The 21,320-nt window shown below is 39.3% G+C and overlaps 2 protein-coding genes and 1 long non-coding RNA gene across 6 annotated transcripts in view; 1 reads left to right on the top strand and 2 right to left on the bottom strand.

Annotated features, from left to right (window-relative positions):
• The first annotated feature begins 11 nt into the window (after window positions 1-11).
• Window positions 12-12,204, top strand: nkapd1 (NKAP domain containing 1). Its single transcript, XM_004075338.5, has 6 exons — window positions 12-6,988; window positions 7,293-7,369; window positions 9,537-9,625; window positions 9,745-9,885; window positions 10,394-10,447; window positions 11,107-12,204. Exons 2-6 carry the CDS (start codon window positions 7,301-7,303, stop codon window positions 11,516-11,518), a joined length of 765 nt encoding a protein of 254 aa, XP_004075386.1. The 5' UTR covers window positions 12-6,988; window positions 7,293-7,300; the 3' UTR covers window positions 11,519-12,204.
• LOC144981403 (uncharacterized) lies at window positions 12,059-16,430 on the bottom strand. The gene is made up of 2 exons (XR_013647067.1): window positions 12,781-16,430; window positions 12,059-12,493 (listed from the first exon to the last, which is right to left on the bottom strand). It is a non-coding gene; the product is annotated as an uncharacterized LOC144981403 (long non-coding RNA).
• A 2,887-nt stretch (window positions 16,431-19,317) lies between these two features.
• The window catches only part of lrfn1 (leucine rich repeat and fibronectin type III domain containing 1), a 274,781-nt gene continuing 272,778 nt past the window's right edge, over window positions 19,318-21,320 (bottom strand). For all 4 annotated transcript variants that reach the window (XM_078929392.1, XM_004075586.5, XM_011482421.4 and 1 more), the window contains one exon: window positions 19,318-21,224. In XM_078929392.1, coding sequence (XP_078785518.1) covers window positions 20,336-21,224 — 889 coding nt within the window. In that variant the 3' untranslated portion in view covers window positions 19,318-20,335. The remainder of the gene's footprint in view (window positions 21,225-21,320) is intronic.

A 21,320-nucleotide genomic window follows, 5' to 3' on the forward strand; every position in this document is an offset into this window, starting at 1 on the left:
GACGTCTTTATTTCTTTCTTTATTTTTAACTTGTCCTGTCCATCAGCTGAGCAAACAGATGAGATCTGAGGGCCTCTTGTGTTGGATATATTTTACTGTTACAGCATGAGGCCATGAATCTTCTGACCCACAAGATGTATGAATTATATGAATATATATGTTATTCAGGGGCTGCACGGTGGCACAGTTGTTAGCACTCTTGCCTCATAGCATGAAGGCCACTGGTTCAAGTTCCAGCTGGGGGACCTGAAAAAAGAAAAACAATGGGGACCTTTCTGTGTGGAGTTTGCATGTTCTCCCTGTGCACATGTGGGTTTTCTCCCAGGACTCCAGCTTCCTCCCACCGTCCCAAAACATGCTTCATAGGTTAATTAGTCACTCCAAATTGTCCATAGGTGTGAGTGTGCATGGGTGTGTGATATGTGTGACCTGTCCAGGGTGTCCTCTGCCTTAGCCCATAAGTGCCCGGGATAGACTCCGGCAGCCCCGTGACCCCGAAAGGGACAAACAGAAGAAGATGGATGAATTAATATGTTATTCAAAACTGAACAGCGAAATTTAGGGTACATTCAAGTCCAGAACCTTGTGCTTGGTCTGTACTCAGACCACTGTCTTTAGGACATTACTGTTTCTCTGATTGCTTTGCCCCAACCTCTTAATTCCTGGCCAGTGACTAAAGAGATCTTTAGTAACTTGCTTTTGTTACCAAGCTTTGTTTTGGAACATGAATGTCTGCTTGAATACAGTCTGAATTCAGACCAACCTCAAGGTTCAGGACTCAATCCAGACCAATGGACTTTTCCAGTCTGAATGCGCCATTAGTTTGACAAAGTCCAGCCCACTGTTGTTTTTCCACATGAAATAATATAAATAGAACATTGTTAGAATATTCCATCTTTATATTAGAGTAAAATAAACCTACCATGCTTCAATCCAAATGGTATTTTCCAATATTGATATTATCAATTTATGATAATAATGATTTACCATCAGTACAGGTTGATTCGATTAACAGCTTTCTTTAGACAAAGGTCCAAGTTGGATAATAGAAAATTAAATTAATTGAATAAATTAATTCATCAATTAAGTCATTTAATCGTTAGACCCCTATTTTTTATATTTATTATCAGTATATTGTTGCAGGAGAAACACGTAGTAGTCTTTTGCCACAAACACACAAATGCTTAACGAAGTGAAGGACCTACAAAGTCACAGGAAGTTGGGAGTTACTTGAAGAGGAAATTGCTGTTTATCCATCAGCCTGCAATTATTGCCCTACTTCATACACACTCATTTCCCTGCACTGTTACTGGAAAAGGAGGTCCAAAAATAAACACTATAAAGCATCAGAGATGCGTCGAGGGCAGGCAAGAAAAATCCAAACTATTCTCTGACATGCTGCTGGTGTGAAGTACCCCTCTGGAAGGCGATTGAGCCTAGCGCAATGTCATTAAGCTGTTACAAATGTTGCTGGCATCATCAACACAACATTGAAGTAGCTCTCCATGTGACAGCTTGCAGTTCTGTCCAGAACAAAATAGCAGTCTTGAATTCTGCATGAGCACCATCAACACATGCTTTCAGGGGCTACTTTGGCACAGATTCATGAATATGTATGTAAAGCCACAGACTAATGCAGCATAAGGTTCATGCTGTAAAACTGCAGGGAAAAACACATTTATCTCAGAAAGACTGAAAGGCAAGATTTTCTTTTGGTATCTGTTTTGCTGACTCTACTGAAAGGCCATAGATTTTCAAATTGTGCAACAATTTGAATTTTAAATAATTAAAAAAATGATTAAAAGTACATTTTCTACATAACTTGAATTTTTTAATGTAAAATATAATTTAAAAATAGTTACTTTTTTCCAACCACATTTGTTTTTCAGTATATTACCTCAATAAACATTAATTGTGAATGAGAAGTTTGTCTTCGTCGTTCGGGTCGTGTTCATTGTAGGATCGCGAGCAGGAAGAGAAACATTTTAAAACCATACCAAAAAAAGAGGCCTGATCCTTATTACACCCCCGTATTTGAATGCAAAATCAAATTAACCTCTTAGGACCCGAGCTAATGTTTGAGCTAACTCTCCACACACGTAGTCAAGGAATTAACTACATTGGCAATATAACCCAAAATCTGATGTCTATGCATGTGGATGCTAGCTCTAAGGAGGTTAAAAGTAACCCATTCATCGATTTTCTTAAAATGCTGTATTATTATTTCATTGTGCACCTCTAGGGGTGTCTTTTAAAGTATACAACTTTATAATAATCCAAAGAAGGAAATCTGTGCACTGCCTCGTTGCCTTATCATTGGTGTAATCTCACTAGCTCATAACGAAAGGGATGGGAACAGATGAAGTTTTGTTTTGTTTGATTTTTGTTTCAATTTTTTTTCACAGTCATACTTTTGTAACATTTATACAATCCAAATCCAGTTGTCAAAGCATGATTTCTTCTTACCATTGTTACCTTCACCTACAGGAAGATGGTACATTCCAGGAAGTCAGGTATCTGAATGGCTGGTGTGGATAGGATTAGAGCAGGTTTGTGTTTCTGCGGTGCTGTGGAGTCTAAAGCCAGTTAGAAGAGGCTATTTCTTGTAAGATGCTGTTAAGATCCTGTAAGGTAAAATGAATGCTTCTATATTATGTGAAATTGAAATTCCTGGAAATTAATCTATTCCAAGAGAATCTTCCTGCTCAGCTAGACACACCTTTTATCCATTTCAGGAAGTTCAATGAGAGCTAAAAAAAGTCCTGGTCTTAAGCTATAGGGGCAATATTTAAATACATAAAAGTTTGACTCTGCTTCTCTATACCCAAAGAGAAGAAAAATATAACAAATATTTATTTTGGACTTGAAATGAAGACATATCTTGTGCACAAACACGTGCAGCAATAAGCAAAATTATACCTTTGTCGAAACAGAGAAAGAGGGAGAGAAAAATGGAACAGCAACAAGAAGCACAGATAACTCTGGCAAATTCAATAATTTACCCCTCCAGCCTCAATAAATTAGTTTCTGTTGCCTTGTGCACCGATTTCTGTTCAGCTCAACATGACTTTGATTGCTTTTTCTCAAATATTAAAAAGACAAAGACAAACTTTAGGCTCCAGCCTGGAAGACAATAAGGTTTTGGGGGAAAGCATTATGTGACTGGGGAAATAGAGGGAAACAAAGTGTTTGTAGCCAAGACTACAGGATTCATTTATGGATGATATACAAGCAATGACTTTGCTTTACCAAGAGCTGAGAGAAAGTCATTCCACCACTGGGGAGTAAGGAGGAGAGATGAAAGCTTGTGTGCTACAGGGACAGAATGCAGACGGCCTATTTGCAAATCAAATGAATTGCTAAAATAGAGCAGATTGTTGGCAAGATGACAATGGGATCTGATTGTAAATTATTGTTGTGTCTGCTGCTGCAAAATACAAATGATCGATGTTTTTCATTTTAGTGACCTTCAAACAGAAATGCATGAAGCACCTCTGATAAGAATCTTTTATCTGGAAATTTCATCCATTTTCACTGTCAAATGCAATATGGATAAGAATGTAAGATGGCAAGGAATGTTCCTGTTTATTGGAGAGTCACCCTCTATTATTATTAATCAACTACTGTTCAGAAACTCTCACCAGTCTCTTAGTTTTTTTAGTTAAATGTGTTCCACTGTGTGTTGCCGCAAACATCTGAATGCATCAAGAATTGCCCCAGAAACACTTTTTTCATGTAGATTTTGTTTTTAATGATCTGTTCTTTTTTTTTTTTTTTTTTGCAGCTCGACTAATTTGATGTTTTTTATGTTTGTCTAATAAGAAAAAAGGTTCAGCTAACTGTCTAGTGGGGTCTAGATGACCCAACTCCCAATGTTAAAGTACCTAGGATAGCACAAGGGTTACACGTTCTGCCCCTTTATACTGCCCATTGACTTAGCCAGATAAAACTGGAACTCTTTGTACAGAGACAAAGATGAAGATGTTGCTTATAAAGGTTTTTTTTTAGAAATATTTAGCTCACTTTACAATAAGAACTGTCCAAATAATAAATTCAAGAGCAAATTTGCAGAATGTCATTGGTTAACTACTGGTCTACAAAATGATCAACCTCATTAGCTATCATTGATGCTGTGGAGGAAATCACAAACGCTCTGGATAAAAGAAATATGCAGCTGGAATTTTCATTGACTTAAAAAAAGCATTTGACACTCTCAATCATGACATCCTACTTGACAAACTGGAAGTGTATGGGAGAAGAGGACTAGCGCTAAGATGGCTCACAAGCTATTTAACAGGAAGAAAACAATTTGTCAAGATTGGTGAATTTACATCAGAAGCCAAAGAGATGGCACTAAACTTTGGAACGAGTTAAGTAATGAGCTCAAAAAATGTGCAAATATACTAATCTTGAAGAAAATTCATAAAGAAACTCTAATTTTACGAAGTAATAAGATAAGTTAAAGATTAACAGGTGTTTTTTATTTACAATCTATTAAGCTATCAATTTTCTTTACTTCAGTGTGTAGCAATAATTACTGGTTTAATATGATGATATTATGATAATCAGTGATTAATACATATCGGTTACTTATCATTAATGTTTACTGAAAAGATGTAAGAATTCTATGAGACTCGATTTTCTTGATAACTTGATCTGCAATGTGTAGCAAAGATATCTGGATTCAATACAATTGTAATCTGACTATCAATGAGTGTTAAATATCTGCTGTATGGTGTGTGATTCACGTTACTGTTTACTGAAATCATGAATGAATGTTTTCTGAAGATAATCAATCATCAATAAGCGCCTGATTTTGTTACTTGAAAAGAATCTATCTGATCAGAACCGGATAACGAAAACTATGCAAGATTATGAAATGAAATACCTCAGTAGGGGTGGGATTAGATAAACTCGCTTCTTCCCACTCCTTTTCAAGCAATAAATCAAATTCTACTTGACTTTAATTAATGATCACTATATTTAATTAATCAGTTGTGATTTAACTGCGTCTTTATTCTTGCTTGTTTGTTTTTCATCATTTCTGTTATGAGTTTGATAAATCTGTGTGATTTATTTTATATTGTATTGTCTACAATTAATGCTTGACATAAGAAAAATCAATATAATACAAGAATGAAACAAAGGCAAAAATTTAATTAAAACTGCATGTCAAATATGTGAAACCTGAACATCTTGTCTAAATATGCACTCAAGTTAGACTACACAAAAATCGCTGTATGGTCTTGGAATATAGGAGTGATACAACTAAAATGTAGAAAAAGGAAAATGGACTCACTGAATTGTAGACCTTGTTTACTACTTGGTTATTTTCCAACAATGACAAATGGACTCCTGTGGCTTCAGTTCCTCCACCTGGGAAAGAACCCAAACACAGTTATCACTTCAGTTTTTCTGTTAGCACCATTATGTGAACAAAACCTGGCTGAAATGTATGAAACACCAAGGCTTTGTGGAAAAAAAGTACCTAATTTTGTTACAGATTTGCAAAAACATTGAAAATACACCAATCGAGCTGCTGAAAAAAGCCCTCTAAGCAGTCCTTTCAAACTTTGGCCTTTACTTTTAACGTTTTGTTTCTAGAAGAACCAATATCCACATTTATCCATTTTGCCTTTACAATAGGTTTTCATTTAATAAATAATGAGTACCTGGCTAACACAAAACTCTTACAAGTGAACTACTCTAAACAAAGCTAATTAATGTTGCTGTTGATGAAACACTAATTAAATAGAAACCCTTTCTTAACGACTTTATGAAAGCCTAATTGCATTTATATATAATTAAAGGATACATTCTTTTTGAAATAAAACAATGAATGAGGTAATATGTCGGCTAAGGCTGCACTCAAAGGCTAAGAAATACGCAGAGCAACTCATGTAATGGTGCAATATTTTTGAAAAGTGGATTTAGAATGGTTAAAGAGCATGATTGGAACAAACCACAACAATGCTCAGGCTTACAGTGATGCTAAATGTGTTCTGTTTTGTAGCGTGTGTCTGCAAATGTAAAAATTGTATGCCAAGATGAAACTCAACACAGTAGACCAATAAATATTGCAAAATGTAATGAGTTTTCTCAAGCTTATTCGCTGGTCTGGAAATTTATAAGATAAATTATTATTATAAGATAAATTAATTTCCCCATTGTGGGATTAATAACGTCATCTAAAAACAGAGAAGTAGTCCTTTTTTTTTCATTTTACATGTTTAATAGTTCTTGATTTTAGAAGAGATACTTTTTTAAAACAATATTTAATGTGTAATATCACTTCAATCCTCCTTTGGGTTGTACCTTATTGCAAAAGCAGTTTGGGTTTTATAGAAAATAATGAGTTTTGCCATATGGAATAAGGAAATTGTTTATTTTTTTAATTAGGAAGAAACAGGACTCCCAGACACTGCAGCAAACAGGACGGAGGAGGACACAGTGATGACACTTAATTGAAAAGAAAAAGACTGTTTTGTTAAACAATCTTTGGCGGATGAAGAATTGAAATTTCTGCTGCTAAAAATATAATGTTGAAGGGATGTCAGGCAAAAATCTGCACGTCACCAAAACTTCAATTAGCACCGGCTATACAGTTTTTATGCAAGTCTTCGTTTTGTTAGTTAGTGTGACAGATATTGTCCTTTATTGGATGTAAACAAATACGAACATATTTATTTACAGTTAGATAACGTACTGGAGTATTTTTTAATTCATTTATGAAAAATACATTGATAATCCCCAAGGATTAATACTACTATTACTACAACAAATATTATTATATTAACTTTTTTTTTCCCTTTCAATTGACTTGATACAATTTTACCGTGGGTCAAATCTTACAGTTTTATTGGTTACCAATTTGATTGATGTGTTCCTACGCCAATCATCATTCAGGCTCTCTTTCTTTTCTTTTTTTCCCCCAGTGACGTAAAATAAGCGACAGGCAAACGACTTTTCAGCGGAAGTACTAACAGAGGTTAGCCAAAACGATTTATTCCTCTTAACTTTATAGTTTCACGAGTAAATTATTTAACGTACGTTTACGATACGATGTTACAGATTTTTAATTATGTAACTGTTGGCTAAATTTAGCTATATTGATCATAAACAGATTTTGGGTTGAGAGGAAAGCCGACAGTAGCTAGCCAACTAAGCTAGCAGGGGAGACTTTCGAGGAGCTATGGTTTCATGGTTGCGTCGCGTTGAAATCATTTTTTATTTATTCTCGTACTTCTCCTGCCTGCACTGTACTTAGTGTTTCATATGGGTCCTTATTTCAGGTGTCATCATGTCAAAGCAGCCGGCGGGGAAGACCTTGCTGCGGAATGTCATCCGGCATACAGATGCACACAACAAGGTATGTTCGTTGTTGTGTGTGTTTGAACAAGAAGCTAAATCCCCAAAACAGCCAAAAATGTTTGGTTTTGCGCCTAAGCCAAACATTTTTGACTGTTTACTTAGAAATTCGGTAGCTTTCGAATTATTAGCCTATTTTAGATTGATCGCCAAGCTGCTTAGGTAAATTTTCTGGAACAAAATAATTAGACTTTTATCATATCGTGTCACAGAGATGACTTAAAATTAATAAATTAAAAACAATAATTAAAAAGAAAAACAATTTAGTACCGTGTCGTTTAAATTATTCACTGTGCATTTTATTTGAGATTATATGAAGCACAGAACAGTGGCAAAAGAAAAAATAAAACGAATTCAAAAATACAATTTCTCTCCAAAAAGCTAGTCCGTTTTTGTGACCTCACTGTGTGGAAGGATACATAGTAGCTCTACGTTTTTGATTTGTCATGATTCCTTTATCATTTACAGATTCTTCCACACATAATGCTCTAACAGGGCAGGACAAATATAGAGACTCCTAACATTTACTAACTACCATATCTGAATGTGTGTAATATAGTATACTCGCCACTGTAATGTAATTTTAACAATGGATAAAGATATGAGGATTTTCTGTTTCATTTTATTAACTTGCGACACACATTTGTAATTATTGTTATTATTGTTTTTTTGTATTTGTATTTAAAAACCATGCTTACCCTTAGATACATCATCACTATGCTCACAAAAAACTATTTTTTCAGCGTTTACAAGTCTTGGCAGATTTGATCATTTTGAGCTTTAATAAATAAAGTTCATTTCTGTGCCATTGAGTAAAAACTTTCAACTCTCAAAGATCTACAGAACAAGGACTAAACACCAAAAAAGTTAGCAACTGAAAAAATAGAGAAACAACTAAGAAAAGTTTGACATATTGTTGCAGAATATGGTATATCACTGTGTTGAAGTTTCAGTTTATTACAGTGTGATCTGCTGTTTATGGGCTGTAACTTCTCTGGTCTCTAAAGTCATGTTGACTCTTTTTGTGTGTGAATATCCTGTATCAGCAATATATATATAGACATATATATATATATAGACATAGACTTGTATATATATTTTTTTTGTTCAATGCTAAAGTTTTCACAAAGTGATTTAGTGACATAACAAATCCCACAAGTTCTTTTGAAAGTCTGACCTGGCAACAAAAGTATGTTAATACTGTAGGTAGAAAATGTCAAATCTTGGGAGTTTCTCAGACCGACCTTCAGATGGAAACATTAGAATTACACCAACTTTCAGTCAATGGAGAAAAACTGGAGATTAAAAAAAAAAGAAGGCTAAAAACTAGAGCTGCACGATATGAGGAAAACTCTGGATTTTAGTGATCAATATTGCGATGACGATATAACTTGTGGTACATGAACAAAAAGCAAAACAACCAAATACATCATTTCCATTTCACTGAAACAGTAGTTTTATATTATATAAATATTATACATTAAATTATACTCCAAATGACCCTCATCTATATAGGAGATGAACATCTAACTTCAAAGGGCTTCATCCGATTGGTCAACATCGTGATGAAGTGCATCTGATTGGTCAAATGCATAAATGGAATTAGTTGATTCGATAAATTCTTCAAGCTTAAGCTTAAGCCATAAGATTTTTTTGGCACATTTAAGGTAAACATTTATTGCAATTTTCTCCGTCTTTTGCGATATGATATCACGATAACAATAAATTTGTGATATTGTGCAGGCCTACTAAAAACTGTTCTTTGAGCTGGCTGTGGCGGTTTAGATTTACTTACATATGGGAGGATGGCTCACTGCTTTCCAGGTGCTTCTCTTTTCAGCCCCACATTTTGAAAAACGGCAGTTGTTTAAAAGCCTCATTTCTTCCATTTTTTTGGCCTGAAGACTGCACTGTCCTGTTGGATCTTTCTATTGTACTGCTGATGGGTGTTGACGGAAAAATCAATGCTATATCAGGTTCTTCAATAAATTGAAACAAATCGCTTTGGGGTTTTCTCTTTTTCTTTCCTCTGAAGTGTGTAGTCTATCCACTCCATTAATGAAAAGCACACAAAAAAATAAAAGTGTTGCCACGAGACTGTCTTCGTGTAATTGTGTGAATCCAGGTGTCACATTAGGTGTTTCTGCACACATCATTGCTTCCTGCAGATCCAGGAGGAGATGGAGATGTGGAAAATGCGAGGCTGGGAGATGCAGATGTCCCATCCGAAACAGCTGCCGTTCAAAGACAACGTGAGGTAAACGCATTTTACCTTCTCCTTGAGCGTTTTTTAAAGAACAGTCTCACCACATTTAATGAGTTCATCATTTGGAGATCTTGTCAGGGTTAGATAAGTTCACAGGCCATACATTGCAGAGGCCATATGCACTGCGACAGGGTGCCCGATCACCCCAGAGACGTGAGTCGGAGCCAAGACAGAGCCTCGCAGCACGACGAAAGAGAGGCCCGGTACTGGACGCGCAAACTTTATGAGTTTGAGGCCGGAGATCCTGACAGGTACGACGTCATGCTGTTTCAATAAGGGGAAAATGGATGGGGAAAAAAAAAAAACCAGCTTGATAATATGCAAGTATAAAGTGTGATAACTTTACGGGTGAATAATCTTGAAAAGGATTCAAAACTTTGACAGATTCATTAGAAATCAGCAGGGTGAAGCGCTGAACAATTAGCACAGGACTCCCAGACACTGCAGCCAACAGGACGGAGGAGGAGACAGTGATGACACTTAATTGAAAAGAAAAAGATTGTTTAACAAAACAATCTTTGGCGGATGAAGAATTCAAATTTCTGCTGCTAAAAATATAATGTTGAAGGGATGACAGGCAAAAATCTGCACGTCACCAAAACTTCAATTAGCACCGGCTACACTGTTTTTATGCAAGTCTTCGTTTTGTTAGTCTGTGACAGTTAACGTCCTTTAATTAGATGTAAACAAATACGAGTAAATTCACTTTTCTATTTTTAAAGAGTTCTCTAAAATATGTACGGCTTGCTTCTGTCTCAGATGGGGACATAGCGGCTTCAAGGAGCTTTATCCTGAGGAGTTTGAAAGTGATGGGTAAGCACAATTTCTGAACTCTTAACCATCCATTATTATACAGTCATGTGAAAAAATGATGACAGCTAATGTCATTTTTAACACCTTTGGGAAACATTTCAACCTGCCGTTACCAATTCTGAGGGATTAAAATTATATATTCAAAAAAAGTAAAAGAAAGAACATTTAATCTAAAAAAGAAAAGCTCACATCACAACAAGTGTATATGTTTGGATTGTTACTCGACATTTCAATTATTTGGACCATAAAACACAGCACAGTGACTGATCCAATCATGTAGTTTTATTCTCAATATTAGGATCAGCACTAGTAAAAAAAAAAAAAACATTGATATGCAAGTAATTAATGAAGATAGCTTTAAAACACTTCAGGTATTTTCATATTTGGACCATTTTTTTTGTAACACATCTTTTAGTCGACAACAAATCCTGTTTATGCCATTTTCTGACAAAGCCAAGCTTGCTCTTTTATGACAATAGTTAGAATTTTTTTATCGAAGTCTTCTGAGAAAGCATCAGCTATATAGCAGACATCATTGATTTTCCCTTTTCTGTACTTCAAACCTGTAAATCCTGCAACACGGCTTTAGGTTCCAGCTGAAATCCTACTATGTGCTACTGTTTTAGATTGAGCAATTTCCTTCTTCTTTTCTGTTCCAGTGAAAAAAGTGTTTCCATGAAGAAGGCCTGCAAAAGAAAAAAGTCCAAGTCCGACACCAAGAAATCCTCTCGAAAGAGAAAAAAGAAAAAGAAGAAGAAAGCCGAAGACAGAAAGAAGAGAGCCGAATCCTCGAGCAGCGGCGGAAGCAGCAATGAAAGCAGTGACACAAAGGACAAGCCGAGGAAAAGAAAACGCACAAAAAGTCGACACAAAAACAAGAAAAGCAGGCGGAGAGACGAGGACAGCAGCTCAGGGGACAGTAATGAGGAAAAAAGCAAGAGACGGACACGGGCCTTTAGAAAGAGGAAGCGGCTGTCCGAGTCGGACTCGGGGCCAGACTTTGAAAAAAAGAAGAGGAAAGATTGGAAAGCTGCAGATGGTGAGAGCTCGGATGACAGCTCTGCAGACTGAGATGCGAGGCTGTGAACAACAAAAGAAACCCCTCACAAACTAGAGCAGAGTCTTTAGTTGGCCCAGAGCTGCATGGAGGACTCCTCACTGCAGCGCTGTGTTGTATTGCTGGATGTGGTTGGAGATCAGCTGCTTGTCTGGCAGCTCTGAGGAGCCATAACTCATCAGCTCTGCAGTGCAGTCAGCAGACAGCATGCTATCCAGCACCTGCCTCATCAGAATGCAGCTCAGCGAGCGGCCCATCCTCAGCCTGCTGCACACAAACGACAACACTTTGGGTTATTCAACTCATAAAGAGACTTTTAATCATTACGGGAATAGTATTTTTTTAAGGTCGTATTATATTCACAGGGAGACTGCCTTTCTTAAAAAAATACGTTTTTTTTTATGTTTTTATTTACATTTTTTGGGTATGAAAGATTTTGAGAAACTATTTTTCTAAGGTGTCAGTAAAGCTTAATCATTTACTGAAAAACAATATGACGTTTGATTTTGTTTTTGTAATGTGCGCTGTGGCATTTTTTCCCCAGTTTATTTTAATTCAGTCAAACTTTGTAACAACAAAAATAGACAGTCTGTTTTTATTGAATCTTTTCACTCTGGGAAACGACTGAATTGTACAGTTTTTTAAAAACTATTTGCAAATTGTTGTATAGAAATTTAATAAAATAAAGATGAAAACAAAAGTTTTAGGTTAAAGTTTTTTGTCACGTTGGTTTAACAATTTAAAGCTTCTAGCTCGAATAAATGCACAGTTCCAAGCTAATTTGCCAAATGTCAAAATACTTGTATTATCTTTGATATATTCTGTGGTAGGGTGGTCAACCTCTGATTAGAAGATTGCAGGTTCAATTCCCACCTTGCCTGCCCATATACCAAAGGGTCCTTGGGCAAGACTCCTTGCCTCTGGTGGAAGGCTGGTGGCAGCGGCGTGTAAATGGGCGAACAGGACTGTGGTCGGAAAGAGCCTTGGGCCTTCAAAGAAGGAAGAGAAGTATTTACCATTTATGTTTAATGATATATAGAACTGAAAAACATGAATATAGAAAGAGAAAATGTATTCTAAATATAAAATTGTTTTTACTATTAGAAGCACGAGTTCCTTTCAACATAAAACACCCTGTGCGTGCTGCATGTGCAGCAAATGTTCAATTAACCCTGGTGCTATCCTGGGCACTTTAACATTGGGAGTCTGGTCATCTAGACCAGTGGTCCCCAACCTTTTTGTCACCGCGGACCGGTACAACGCAAGACACGTTAACCGCGGACCGGTGGGGTGGGTGCAGCGCAAAGCACGTTTACCGCTGCCTGTCAAAGGCAGATTTCCGGATTTTCCAGGGTGCAGGTTCCTCTTCTGTCCCTTCATTGGACCGTTTCCCCTTGTTTTTTGCTCATTTTGGTTGTTTGGGTTTAATTTTAGCGGGGTGTATCACATGATGTTTGGTGTGTCGTGACTTTGACGTGCGTTAAGTGTGACGGATGTAACACTTACATCCGTCACTTACGTCCGGTCACTTTTCAAAATAAAACGTTTTTTTCGAGAAAAACAATAAAATGGAAATTATTTTTTCTTTCTGTTCGTCCCGGTGCCAAAATTTCCCGCGGCCCGGTGGTTGGGGACCACTGATCTAGACCCACTACTAGACAGTGCGCTGAACCTTTTTTCTTCAATGATTTGTGATCTTCACTGGTGTCCATGGATTACATGAAATCTTTCCACCTTTATCCACCTTTGTCATGGTAGGGAGAACACGTCAATGTAAGGGTGGAGTCATCTAAGATAGCACAAGGGTTAAAATTATAAAGCAATGCATCATCCTCCTTTTCCCTACTGTCTAATGCTAACTTGAATATAGGTTATCTGGACATCAACTAAACATTGTTTTGCACAAATCCTCATTTCAATAGGGAGAGATCTTCAAAGTGTGATTGAAAGATTTAATATTGAAACAGGAATTTGTGCATGAAATAGTCCGTATTCTTTGGCGGTTAGGCTCTGAGCAGGAGACATCTTGCATGCTCGGGATGACTACGGACCGTCACCATGTGAAGAGACCCCGGGGCTTAGTCACTGATGGTGGTTAAAGCCAGACGCGCTGAAGCGAAGTCAGGAGGAGAATGTGGAATGTCTGGAATGCAGATAAACACACTTCAATGAATGTAACCCTTGTGCTATCCTAGGCACTTTAACATTGGGAGTTGGGTCATCTAGACCCACTACACAGTGCGCTGAACCTTTTTTCTTCAATGATTTGTGATCTTCTCTGGTGTCCATGGATTACATGAAATCTTTCCACCTTCATCCACCTTTGTCAGGGTAGGGAGAACACGTCAATGTAAGGGTGGGGTCATCTAAGATAGCACAAGGGTTAAAGACAAGAATTTGATTGTGTTTGAGTGAGAGGAAAGTGAGCGTGAAGAATCAGCATCCCAGCGTACCTAAAGATGAGACATATCTTCATTGTTGGAATTGCGCCAACTTTTAACCAATATTCTGCTCAATTTTTGAAAATTTTGCATGCTGGAGAGAACAAAAGACCGATTGCTTTACTGTAATATCAAAAACAAAAACACTTTACACATTTATCTCACTGTTACAGAAGTATCTTAGCCATAAACTCATAAATCTAACAAACTAAATTTCTACAATCATTTTATTTCCTCCAGCCAGAGAGCCACAATGGAGAAGTGAATGAGCCACATGACCCCTGTTTTGGCCAATCCTTGCTTTTTTAGCACGTCTAACTATTACAGCATCTATTCTACTCTCCACAAACAGTACCTGCTTGAGTCCAGCTCCAGCAGACGTGTGCACAGATCACACATGAGATGTTGAATCTCAGCATGTTTTGAAAATGTTTGATTGGGGTCATTTTGATGATCAATCATTTACAAATTCTATAACAACTTTAGAACAAAGTTCTGGCTGTTAAAAAGTAAGTAACGAAAACTGAAGCTCAGCTTTGATATACTAATCAGATTCTCAAATAATAATGTAATTTATTACAACCATAGTCCCTGCTAATCTATTTAGATTACAATCACACATTTGCTGACAAGGAACAGAGAAGTGATTTAATGCAAGTGTACATCTAGACATCACATTAATAAGTTATATTGTAGTCGAATATTTTTCAAATAACCCCGGGCAAAAGAAAATTGCATTTTCCAAAGAGGCAGTGAGATTCTTTTGATTTGTTGAGTTGTTTGTCAAAGAGGAAAAAATGCCGAGCAGCTTCCTCTCTCGGAGCCACCAAGGATCAAATGCGTCAACACAATCCTGCCTCAGACCAAACACGCAATCTTCTTTCTGATGCATCAGATAGACCTTAATAAGATGGTGTTCCTGATCAAAGTGAATACATTTAGCGACCTGTCAGTGTGCTCTTTCACTGCTGTACTCGTCAGGAGGCTCTGCTCTGCTCAGCTCAGCGCTGATGAGCAGCACATTGTCACCAGTAAGGTGTTACTAAGTGATGCCTGAAAATATGATCTGGGAGACCATGCACAGAGCAGAAAATGCATTCATTTTTCCCACCATGCTCATTAATGCCCCCCATTCTAAACATATTATCGTCACTGTGTGTTCAAACTGGCAGAAAATCGTAGGCTTGTGCCACCTGGGCATTTATTTTTATTTTGTGTGTGTGTGTGTGTGTTTTTAAATCCGACGCTGAAGGGAAATGTTGGTAAATCCTTTCCAAATTGTATGCAGTGTAAAAGCCTGAAGCACTTTGCTAAGTCTGTGTCAATAGGCTAAGTGTTTTCTCTAAGCAGCAGAGAGAGGACCGAGTCGAGCTTGGCCGCAGATGCCGGCATCTTGAAGACAGAGGGGAGCAAACAAGAATCTGTGCAGTCAATGTTAATAGGAGGAGACTTTTTTTTTTTACTACACTGTCATAGTTAAGAATATGGTTTAAAAAAATTTCAAGCTGCATTTGTGCTCATGTGATGAAAATCCTGGTTTTGGTGTTTTTAACGTTTTCTTGTAGCATGATGGATATATTTAGAAAATTAAGACTAAAATTGCATTTCTGAGTGTTACTGTCCTCAAATCAATGTGAATCGGGAGCAGAAAAAAAATGACTGGAAAAAGCTTGTAGCAGTGATTAAGGACCAACAACAGATATACTGTATGTCTACATTTTCCTCGTCGGAGCTGGCAACTGGCTCAAAACTGGACAGCTGGATAGCTCCAATATTACTCGCTATTTTTGTTGTACTCCTAAAGTTAGATCGGGCTGTAAGGGGCTGTAAGCTAGTGAGAGACCACATCAACAGATGGGTGACTGAAAATCGGGGCGGGCTTACTTCGTGGCAACAGTGCCGCCCAAGACTTGGAGACAAATTTCTAATGAAACTATTTCATAGAAAACAACACTGGTATTGTGATTCTGCCTAAGAACGCCATAATAATAATCATCAAAAGACGCTTTGAAAATAGATCAACTTACGGTCAAAATGTCAGCTCAGACCGACATGTTCTTCTAAAATGGATGATGGAATGTAAAAAGAAGGAGGGAGAGTGCAGAGTCATCCCCACACCAAGACCCCCACCGCAGCAGCAGCGGCAGCCAGAACCCCCCAATACCCGCACGGCGGTGGACAGAGAACAACCGCCCCCCGTCCGATCACATCCCCCACCCAGGCCAGGGCCAGCAGGACCGCTGTAGGTACCATAACCGTTCGGCCTGGAAATTCTGTTCGGGGTCCTGGGACTAATGCTGACGTCACATTATGTGATTGGCTGTAGGTTGGTCCGATGACGTGTCAGATAGTGATTGGTCTGGACAAATTACGATACTACCATAGAAGAAAATATTATGAAGCGCTTTGTAAACAAACACAGCTCCGACATAAAGCGAGATTGTCTTCTAAACGTACCTTTATTATTGTTATGATTATTGTTGAATGCATGTTCACTTAAAGTTTTTTTAATTCGTGTGCCCAGTGCTTTACCAAAACTTTGGCATTGCTTTGGCAAAACGGAAGAACAACATTTAGCCGTACTAAAAATATTTTCAACCACGGCTGAACTTAAACTGGAATAACAAGCGGATTGTGGCAACATGTCTTTATAAAAATCACAAAGAATATTGTCAGACACAACTTATGAGGGAAAATAACTTTAGGTTACAAAAGGGAACGTGAAATGAAAATTTGTAGAGCCGGAGCAGATGTTGACGCTACGTAGTTTGTCCAAGTGGGGTTACCATAGTGTGACGTTACCTTCAGTCGAAAGGACCCTGAACGGAAGTTCCAGGCCAACGGTAATGGTACCTACACCGCCATGGGGGCCCCCAAAGCCAGACAGCAGGGAGGCATGGGGGGGACAGAGAGTGCAAGCTCCAGCCCAACCAGGAGAGCAGCTTCCCCGCCACGCCGGGAGGGCCCAACGCGGGACCCCGCCCCAGAAGAGTGCCCACAGCCCCAGACAACACCTCATCACCACCCAGGAGTTCTGGGCATCCCCCCAACTCAACCCCAGGTACGAGTCAGGACCCCCCAAGGGAGACCTGCTCTCCAGGCACCCACCCGGCCCACAGTTGGTCCAGGAGAGAGCAAGGCAGGGACCGGCCACAACCGCCCAGGAGGAGGGTGACCAGAACCCACACCACAGGGACACGGACACCCCCCAGCTCAGGTGGGATGTGATCCCCGGCTCTTGGTCTTGCCAGAAAGCTCAGGGATCCCTCTCCCTGCGTGGAAGGAGGGCTGCCGGGCCCAGGAAACCAGCACCAGGGAACACGGCGGCTGTTGCCAAGGGCCCAGTACCCCCTACCAGGGATGGGGTAGGGGACAGATGGTCCAAGGTCCCACTTTCCTTGTGAAATGCATGTGTGTTTTTGTGAGGGTGTGTGTGTGTGTGTATGTGTGTTTGTATTGGAGTGTATATTTTGAGGGGTAAAGGATGTGTGTACTAAGGGGGTGCAGTTAAAATTGGTTGGTATGGCACTGAGAACACAGGCAAAACTTTCAAAATGTAAAAGCACAAGGAAATGGAATCAGAATACATTTTGGAATTAACCCTTGTGCTATCCTAGGCACTTTAACATTGGGAGTTGGGTCATCTAGACCCACTAGACAGTGCGCTGAACCTTTTTTCTTCAATGATTTGTGATCTTCACTGGTGTCCATGGATTACATGAAATCTTTCCACCTTTATCCACCTTTGTCATGGTAGGGAGAACACGTCAATGAAAGGGCGAGGTCATCTAAGATAGCACAAGGGTTAGGTAAAGATACATTGAGATTTGAAGTAATTAAAAAAAAAAAAAAGAAAATCTGCCATAATCATGATGCCACTTCTTTGCAGCCCTGCAAAACTGCTGATGAAACACTTCAGTCTGTCTATACTTAGCTAGTGTGCCTGTTCAAGCCAATTTTTAGGACAGGATGAACCCTCAGCCTAAGCAGATTTGCTGTTGAATAATGGTTACGGATCGGAGCGGACACAGAAACTTGGCCCTCTGGGAGAAATGGGCTGCAGCACATTTTCAGGCTGTAAGTGTCAGTAGTTAATGCAGAATGGACTGGGGTTGAAAAGTTTCTGCACGGCAGCCTGACAGCTGAGCACTTACACTCCAGAGTAGTCCTCCTGTAAATGGGAAAAAGAACATGGAGGCTGTGTAAAATGTGCCTGCTCTGGATGAGAACTGGCTCCAAAATCACGAGGAAAAGATGATGGGATGACCTCGATCTTAGACTCGGTCTTTGTCACAGCAGATGCAAATAGAAAACACGAGAGGATTGAGAAGCTCCCGTATGACTCTTCTCCCTCTGCCATGTTCTTATCTCTCTGCTGTCCAAGCAGCTTGGTTTTTATCTCAGTTTCTGCTAAGCAGCTGCAATCAGAGGGATCTGTGATGTTTCTGTGGGTGCAAACAAATAACCATCATCTTCCTTCTATTTTTCGTTTTGCCATGCTTGGTGTCATCTCGTTTTCAAGCCATGCAGCATCAAATTCAACCCAAAAACAGTCCATAATTTATCTATAATCAAACAATCTTTTGTAGTTCAACATGCAATTATTTCTCACCACTACCTTGCATTATTTTTTTGTTTACTGATTACACTGTTGCAGTTTTTTAGCGCAGCACCAATCTTTATGACAAGGACGTTAAAAGATATTTTGCTAAAGGCCATAAAATGCAGTAAAAATGATTACCCTCCATAAAAGGTGTGTTTTTGTGTGTACAAAAAAAAACAACAGAACAATAAATGTTTCATAAGTCTGGTGCAATTTCAACCTTTGTAATTAATTCTAGCAAAATATCATGTCAAAGAACATCGAAACATCAACGAAATATTTTTAAATAAACAATTAAAAAAGGGTTTCTGCTCACAACTAAATTACCATCATTTGTGGAGAGTTGTTTTTGAAATGATTAACTGTAGTAAATGAGGTAAATCTGGACTAAATTTAGAGCTTCAAACAACTGGCCTTAAGTGCAGGATGCTGGTCATGGCTTCTGCTAATGATGGCTCCTAATGCATCCTTCACAGTAGTCTGTCTGCAACTAATTAGCAACCTTGCAAAGTTGTGTCTCCCCCTTGTGGTGCATCCTGCCTCACACCCTTGCATTACGACGGTTGCTTACACATTTTTTTGTGGGGGGGGACTCAGGTCCATCCCCAGCTGGCGCGTCCCTCGTCGTCACACATGCCATTCGCTGCTGTGATGTTCCCACAGAAACTTTATAAATAGTGCAGAGAAATCAAATATTCATCATCCCCCTTTCATGCCCCCTCTCTCTGCGACGGACACTCACAAGAAGAAAAAAACCACTGAAACGGTCAACCCACACAAAAGAATTTAATACCCTCCGCGAAAGGGATAAATGATCCAAATGTCGACATACTAAATAGGAAGTGGTGTGATGACACAGGTTTTTAATGTAAAAACTTGCAGCCAACACCCAAATGCTTTGTAAAAAGTCATGTGACAAATGACTTACTTACTTACATAGTTAGTACACATACACCAATGTTTTAATATATTTATATATGTCTTTTTCGTTTGTTGTCTTTTATCTAGACCAGCCAGATACAGTACCGATCAATATACAGTCACATCTGGAACAATAGTCATTTAACGTCATAGTCCGGCTGTGAAAGAGGAATCCACAGAAGCAGATTTCCACATCCATCCTCTTTGTGCCAACATTAGAAATTTCTATTTCATAATTTTCCTTTTTTTTGTATAGATTGGTGGTGATACTTGTCCTAGTATCTCGTGTCTTCTGTGCAAGTTTTTTTTTCTTTTTTTTTCTGAAACATCCCAGAAGATGATTGACATAACAGGATACCTGGCTGTTCACTTTACAGTTACTGCTTGATGGAGGGTTGTTGTTTTTCTGTTGTTGTTGTTTCTCTCTCTCTCTTTTTTTTTTTTACAGTTAAACAGTCACATCCAAACACTAAACCTCCCTTCAGCGCATCACAAAAAATGAATAGCAATTAAAAATCCAAATTCCCACAGTCAGAGTGGGAGGCAATGACAGACAGGAAAGGTTTATGACAACAATGAGCAGCATCCTCCATTCGTACACTTTAAGAAGAATAAGGCACTGCTGCGTAAAGAAAGGACAACAAATCTCTCTGGGAGTATGATGGGGGAGGCGCGATGAAGGGAGACAGTGTTCCTTTCCAGCAACTCACAGAAATATAGCATGTAGATGTGCTTGTTGTAATCACCTGCTGAACGCAGGGACATTGGGTTTTATGGCATGGAGACACTTGTGTTTTTACATATGTATGTCTCTGAGAAGCTGAGCCTTTTTTGTTTTGTTTTTATTTTTGGCGACCTTGCTTTCCTCAGACTGTGCTCTCAAGCATCCACTCGGTGCTGCTGAATGTAACTCTCCTGTTGGCAAGTGGCGATGACTCCAAGTTGAGCTGGTTGGTGGACTTGTGCCACCTCGTCCTCGCCCTGCGTGGGTAACTATGACTCTGAAATATGGAGTAATCTCCACCGTCAAAAGAGAATCTGTGCCTAGTTCGTGCCAGCTCATTGGGAGGCAACCCCACGCTGGCCAGGACGTTTTTCTTGTCCTTAAGCCTGGGAGCTTCTTTAGTGCCAGCATTGGAGCCTATGAGACACAGTGACATGGTGGAGCCTGTCAGGCTACTGTCTGTCTGTGTGTCCTCTGATGGCGGGCCAGAGCGCTGTGCATCCATGCTGGCCCTTCGCTTTAGCTTGTCTACACCCGAAGGCAGCTCCACCTCCAGTATGGCAGTGATGTCAGTCGGACCCTCCTTCTTGGCATCTTCCACCAGCGCCATGCACTCTATCGGCGCCTGAGCTTCACGAAGTCCTTCATCAGGTGGCTGCTTGGAGGTGGAGCGCTGGAGCTGCTGCTGGCTGCTGCTGTTCTGCAGGTGTACGGTGGAGCTGTTCTTGGTTTTGCTGACCACCGGGCTGCCGTAGGCCTTGTAGCGGATCATGAGGATGATGATGAACACCAGGACTGAAGCAACAATTATGCCACCAATAATGATGATCATAGTGCCTCCCAGGAACTGGCTGTGCATGAAGCGGCACTGGCTGACCTCACCGGCTGTGTGGAACTGCACGCAGCCAACTACACGTGTTGCCGTTAATGATGTGATGCCATCGTCATAAACCGCCAGCACGCAAAGGTCATACTCTCGTCCTGCTGCCAGATCATTGATCAAGAAGCTCTTGCTGGTGGATGGGATCATTCTGCAGAGCAAAGACAAACACCAAACTGGTGAATATTCTGGAGTTTTAATAATGAGGATCACAATATCCACACACATTTGCATAGGGTTTTTAAAA

Source organism: Oryzias latipes, chromosome 13 (assembly GCF_053564925.1).
Source record: "Oryzias latipes strain Hd-rR chromosome 13, Olatipes_Hd-rR_3.1".
NCBI lineage: Eukaryota > Metazoa > Chordata > Actinopteri > Beloniformes > Adrianichthyidae > Oryzias > Oryzias latipes.